The 6,366-nt window shown below is 33.0% G+C and overlaps 1 protein-coding gene across 1 annotated transcript; it reads left to right on the plus strand.

The window, feature by feature from the left end:
* The first annotated feature begins 1,113 nt into the window (after positions 1-1,113).
* LOC124631388 lies at positions 1,114-3,799 on the plus strand. The gene is made up of 2 exons (XM_047165756.1): positions 1,114-1,290; positions 1,629-3,799. The coding sequence occupies exons 1-2, from the start codon at positions 1,175-1,177 to the stop codon at positions 3,472-3,474; spliced, it is 1,962 nt and encodes a 653-aa protein (XP_047021712.1). The 5' UTR covers positions 1,114-1,174; the 3' UTR covers positions 3,475-3,799.
* The last annotated feature ends 2,567 nt before the right edge of the window (positions 3,800-6,366 follow it).

Here is a 6,366-nt window from a genome sequence, read left to right on the forward strand (position 1 = left end):
TAAAAAAGGAGATAACAGGTGGGTGTGTCACGCTTGGTAAGTTTATTAAAATAAAACATAACATGTTATACACACTGTGTATAATATGCCAAGTCTTGGCCTTTTCTGATGAAATGTAAAATCAATTAATTTGTAATATTGTTAGTTAAAAAGGTAAACTTGTACATGATACAAAAATAACTGGCCAGTTCACTGCCTGAATTTGAAAGTTCTAAGGATTTTTTTGTTAAATCCGATTTGAAATAACTGTCAATAAAGTTATTCAATAGTAATAAAAATACTTGTTGCCTTCGGACGGGATGTGTATCTATAACGAATGATCACATCTTTATCATGCTAACTACATGCAGAACCAAATACTACATCAACAGATTACACGATTATGTAACTAACTCAAATTCCATAATTACAGCTTATACGAAAACAAGAGGTTTACAATAATAAAACCATCATCACTAGTATATCAAGATATATCTCTCGTTAGTAAAGAGTAATTAGGCAAGCGAAATCATAGCGCGCAGTATAAATTATATACTGTGTTGCGTATGTAGAGGAATTTTGAATTTATGAAGTAATTTTAGAGCGTTGTAGGCTAAGGCGAGGTAACGCTGTGAAGTGAGCGAGTTTGAAAATGATGACAAATTTTTCTCGTTTCCAAGCGACTAAATGGAAGAGTAAATATGTCAATTTTCTTTCTACATCTTTCAGAAAATAAAGTTGCCTTTTCGAGTTCTCGTTATAGTTTTATTTTGTTCAGTTTATCCATTACAACCACCATAGTGTGTCGCCGATATGTCTATGTAGGTAATGGGTTGACTAAGTTTTGGTAGGTACCTACCTACTTATGACTGTGCTATACAATATTTTTTTGGACTGATCCTGTAGGAAACGTTTAAGATTGTGGATAGCACACATACAGCTGCCAAATAATGTCTTATTTTCTCTGTCAGAGCGTATAAATATAATTCATGTATTTTAATTCCCGGACATCTTAATAACTACGTGGCTCGTTTCCCAAGATGGACAAACCACGTCCATCTTTCAGTGAAGCCTTGCTTTATCTGAAATGAAGATATTATAGTGTACTTAAATTCATATACAGAGCAGAATATTAACTACCGTAAAACGAGGTGACTTTGAGATCCGGGGCGACATTGATGATTACTCAAAATTTATGGTTTTACTTATTTTTATATTTGGAATGGAACGTAATAATTTTTATTTTTATTGTGTTGGCAAGACTGACTCATCAGCCATGTTTTCCGAAAACGTCGAGGTGAGAGGATTGCTGTAAGTAATTTATTTATTTGTTTAAGTTAATATGTAAATAGGACAGTTTTTTTAATACCGGACAACTTTGAATGCACAAATGTATGTATTTACTTGGTATTTATGGAAATAGGATATGTGATTGTATGTTTATTTGAGAACAAAAACAAGTTTTAACCTTCCTCTTGCGGTCGCCATTTTGTTTTCTATGCTTTCATTTGTAGACCGGGGCGTAATTGATTAGTCATATGAGGCGACATTGATAGCTATCAATCTCGCCCCAGTTAATATAAAAATGGAAAGACATAAGACATTGTATCATTTATCAATCTAACCCCAGGTATTTATTTTGTTTGTAGAATCAGAATGGTTCGGACTTACAAGAAAACTCCGGGTACCCGCAACTACAAAAATTATAGTAATGAGACCCTCGAAGAGGCTCTCGAGAAAATCACAAACGATGAGCTTACTATAAACGCTGCCTCGCTTCAGTATCACATCCCATTCGGTACATTATATAACAAGTACAAAGGTTTACATGGAAAATCTGCCGGTGGACAGACAATTTTCAGTCATGAAGAGGAGATTTCGATTTTACGTGCTGCCGCCTCGTGTTCCGATTGGGGTTTTCCCCTGACATTATTAGATATTCGCTTTTTTGCGAAATCGTACTTAGACAAACGAGGACGAACAGTAGAACGCTTTCAGAATAATTTGCCGGGTGTCGAGTGGGCAGCTAGTCTTTTGAAGCGTCATAAGAACTCTTATGCACAAAGAGTGACAACCAATATTAAAAGATCTAGAGCAGCAGTAGGACAGGAAACGTTAAATAGATATTTCGATCACCTTGAACCTGAAGTAAAAGATATCCCACCGAGTCACATTTTTAATTATGACGAAACTAACATGGCTGACGATCCCGGAAAGAAAAAATGCTTGTATAGAAGAGGAGTAAAGTACCCAGAGAAAGTGATGAATTATTCAAAAAGTAGCACAACGGTCATGTTTTGTGGTTCAGCAGATGGAACATTATTGCCGCCTTACGTCATTTATAGAAGTACTCATTTGTATGACACGTGGAAGGAGCGCGGTATCGTAGGCAGTCCGTGCTGTAATGGATCTTGCTGTAGCCAAGGAACTCGATATAACCGAACTGCTAGTGGCTGGATTGATGCTCCGACATTCAGAGACTGGTTTATAACATGTTTTTTGCCACACGCTACCAAATTGGATGGACGAAAAATATTGATCGGTGACAATTTAGCGTCCCATCTTGATCAAGATGTCATAACTGCTTGTGACACACATAACATCGGCTTTGTGTGTCTTGTACCAAATTCCACGCACTTATGCCAGCCTTTGGATGTCGGTTTCTTTCGCCCTCTGAAAGGAGCCTGGAGAAAAACTCTCGAAACCTGGAAAAAAACTCATCTTCGAGCCACAAGTATCCCTAAGGAATCGTTTCCATCGCTCTTAAGGCAAGCTATCATAGATATGGATAAAGTACCACCGAAAAATGGGAGTGCCGTGACCGAAAAATCGGCAGTGAAGAGAAATTTGATTTCAAGTTTCAAAGCAACGGGAATTCATCCATTTGACCGAGAAAGAGTTTTAAGAAAAATACCTGACAGTGCTCCTTCCCCTGAAATAGACACGGTTGTTCGCGATTCCCTAACAGAGTTTTTGAGAGAGCAGCGCTACGGACAACAGTCAGAGCCGACTAGAAAGAAGAGGAGAGTGAATGTTGAGCCTGGAAAAAGTATTTCTACAGCTGAACCATCGACGTCCTTAGCAAATCAAAACCATGAAAATGTCAATGAACCTGGTGAGTCCCATGCTTCAAATCAAACATGTGAATCGAGAGCTAGGTCAGAATCTCCACCACCAGAAGCTATAACAACCGATGACTCTGAGTCTGAAGTTGAACCGCTAAGGCCTAAAATAGGAAAATTTATTTTAGGGAAGTTTGCGTCTAAGAAAGGAAAGAAAACATATCACTACGTTTGCTCTATTGAAGATATTTCTGGAGAAAAAATTGTAGTTCAAGGATACAAATCACAAATGAAATCAAAGACTGATTTTCGAGAAGTTCCTAATGATATGTCAATTATTGAAGAGTCTGATATTATAACTTACCTTCCAACACCAAAATTTGATGGAAAAATTTACAAGTTTCCGACTGAAGTAATGATTAAAGAGTTGTGAAGAAACCTTCTACTAATTTAAAAAATGTGGCATTATTTCTATTGCTTATATTTTCTATGTTTTTATTTTTTTTTATTTTTTTAAGTCTGTACCACGTACAAATAATTCTAAGAATGATTGTGTGACCATGTTGATAATTGCGTAGAAATATTTAGTTTTGATAATTATGTTACCTACCTACTAGGTACTTTTTGATCTCTGATTACCCACCTATTATGATTGTTGAGACTGATTATTATAACAGAAATTAGTAAAAACTTTAGAAAGTTTGATATTATTATTAATATACTGACTGATGTTGATTAGATAAAAAGTTTAAAAATTATTTGCGTGTTTTAATGTAGACCCTTTATTACAAATTAAATAAACTTGGACTCAAATATAACACTAATCAATTTCACCCCTAGAATCAAAGTAGCCCCAAAAAAATAAAAAAATAGCTATTTTTGGAACCAATAATGTCAATTTTTATTTTTTTATTGTTTTTTGTTCCTTAGCGGGGTGTCTTTCATATTCGATGAAAAAAGAACGTGGTATCAAAGTAGCCCCAAATTCAATATTAAATTGATTACAAGCTTTTTATTTTTTTTTCTATATTAATACCAACTTTTTCCAATAAAAAAAAATTAAATATCAAAGTATGTCGTTAGTCCACCCTACTAGCATTTTTTTTAAATGTGTAACATTCAAATACAAAGAAAGGCATCAGTTTACATTTTAAAATTAATCAATGCCACCTCGTTTTACGGTACCATAAAATTTATTCTCATATCAATGTTGCCAGCGTGCAGTTTTTTATCTATCAAACCGTGACTATGAAGTTGCTAATTGAAGAAAATTAAATAATCCAAACTAATATTATAAATGCGAAAGTAACTCTGTCTGTCTGTCTGTCTGTCTGTCTGTCTTTCTGTCTGTCTGTCTGTCTTTTCTTCACGCCTAAACTACTGAACCGATTTGTGTGAAATTTGGTACAGACATAGTTTGAAACTTGAGAAAGGACATAGGATAGTTTTTATTACAAAAAAAAAATAAAAATAAAATTATTCCAGACATATAGCGCCATCTATTGGTCAAATCAAAAATCTGCTGGTAGTCACTATTCCACGCGAACGAAGTTGCGGGCAAAAGCTAGTTGTTAATAAAGGGGTTTATTGCCAACGTAGGATGTTAAATATTTTTTAATATTTTGCGCAACTTTTACGCATTACGCACTTATGAAGCAATTAGCAGTTTTTAAGGCTATTTGTAGCGTATGTTTCCGGATTTCGAAATACTTGTAATAATTTGAGTATTTAATTTTTATAAATATTTTTTTTTTGCTTTAATTTTAGGTCATACTTACTTTCTTTTTTCGTGAGCGTTATTTTATTTAATAATTGTAGAAGTAATCGTTTAATTAACACTATAACTGCTGAAATTATTATATTACGAATAAAGTTTTGACAGCATAATTATTTTTCATTAATTGGAATTTTAAAATTAAAACTCAATTAAAGACCATTTTAATTTAGATTATAATTTACAATTTTATTTATAAATACTACGCAACTTTGATTTAAATCTGTTTCTTAGAGCTATCTAATTTATTTATTTCACCATATTTAATTTAGACTGATGTAAAAGTTAGTGACGCACGCGCAGGCTTTGCTTAAACTGACTTTTAACTTATTTTAATCGGTAAATTATACACTAGTGACGTAAATGATCACCCTTGGTGACAGTTTTTAAATATGTAGTTAGATAACTGCTTTTAGTATAGCCTAGCTTTTACGAATATTATTTTTCTTAGTCTTAGCTGTCTGAAATATGATGGTATATAGAATAAATCTGAATAAAATTATAAATTCTTCATGATTAATATTGTTGTATTAGTAGTAGTTTATCGATGGTGGTTATTTATTGATTCGTTTGCATATTTATGTTATGATGCTTGCCAACTCCGATTTTTTACGAAATATATGCCTAACGATTTTTTCAGCACACCGAATGATTTATAATTTCATATGAAGCATTGTGAAAAACATGCTCTCGGAACTGACTCTAAAATAATTCAGCTGTACAGTATATGATGCAAAAATAAAGGCAGTATATATATATTAAGCAATATCGGGTTTCCCAATCAACTTATCTAAAAACTTTTGGTTCCAAGTTTTCAAACTGCCGGTAGGATTAACGAAACATTCCCTAAACTGTCAGTCATTAAATCTATCATGTCGTTTAGCTCACGGATATACCACAAAAGCTTAAGACCTTGATCCAATCTTTCCTGCTTGTACCAAATTGATAGTGATCTATTATAATAGGAAGTATGTCAAACATGATTATTGTTATATTGTAACAAATTACAGCAAAAAATTGCATGTAAACATGAAACTGATTTAGATTTTCCCACACACGGAAACTTTTATAAATAAAATAATTATGGTTCCATGTAAAAATAAGGATGGTAGGTTTTTTGACAATAAACTTCATAATAATATAAAACATGGTATTAAAAAAATACATACTTTAGTGTTAGCTTTAAACTATCATGAAAAATGTTAGTACTAAAATTGATACTCTTTAAAACCACGGTTTACAATAAGATGATATATGTATGTATATCATCCGTTAGCATGCAGAGTCGTGTTTTGTATATAACAACCGTATTTTACAAACAAAAGTATTTTATTAGTAAATACTTCAGTAATTTTAGAAAGATTAAGTTATAAATGGTGTGCTTAAGGTATATAGATAATTATGCATGGAATTTAGATTTTAATTAGCCCGTTAAAATCCAAACCACATAACATGTAGTTCCGGTGTCAAGTCGTGGTCTTGTATGAGAGACAACTTAATAAGTGGTTCGAATTGCGCAGAATTTCATGCAAATCGTGTATGTCAAGCAAA

This window comes from Helicoverpa zea, chromosome 6 (genome assembly GCF_022581195.2).
Source record: "Helicoverpa zea isolate HzStark_Cry1AcR chromosome 6, ilHelZeax1.1, whole genome shotgun sequence".
Taxonomy (NCBI): Eukaryota; Metazoa; Arthropoda; class Insecta; order Lepidoptera; family Noctuidae; genus Helicoverpa; species Helicoverpa zea.

Bases quoted from the DNA above. Each gene is read 5' to 3' on its own strand.
- LOC124631388 (XM_047165756.1), top strand. From the start codon at position 1,175: ATGGTTTTACTTATTTTTATATTTGGAATGGAACGTAATAATTTTTAT. The intron at 1,291-1,628 runs GTAAGTAATTTA...TTTTGTTTGTAG, and splicing joins GTCGAGGTGAGAGGATTGCT to AATCAGAATGGTTCGGACTT.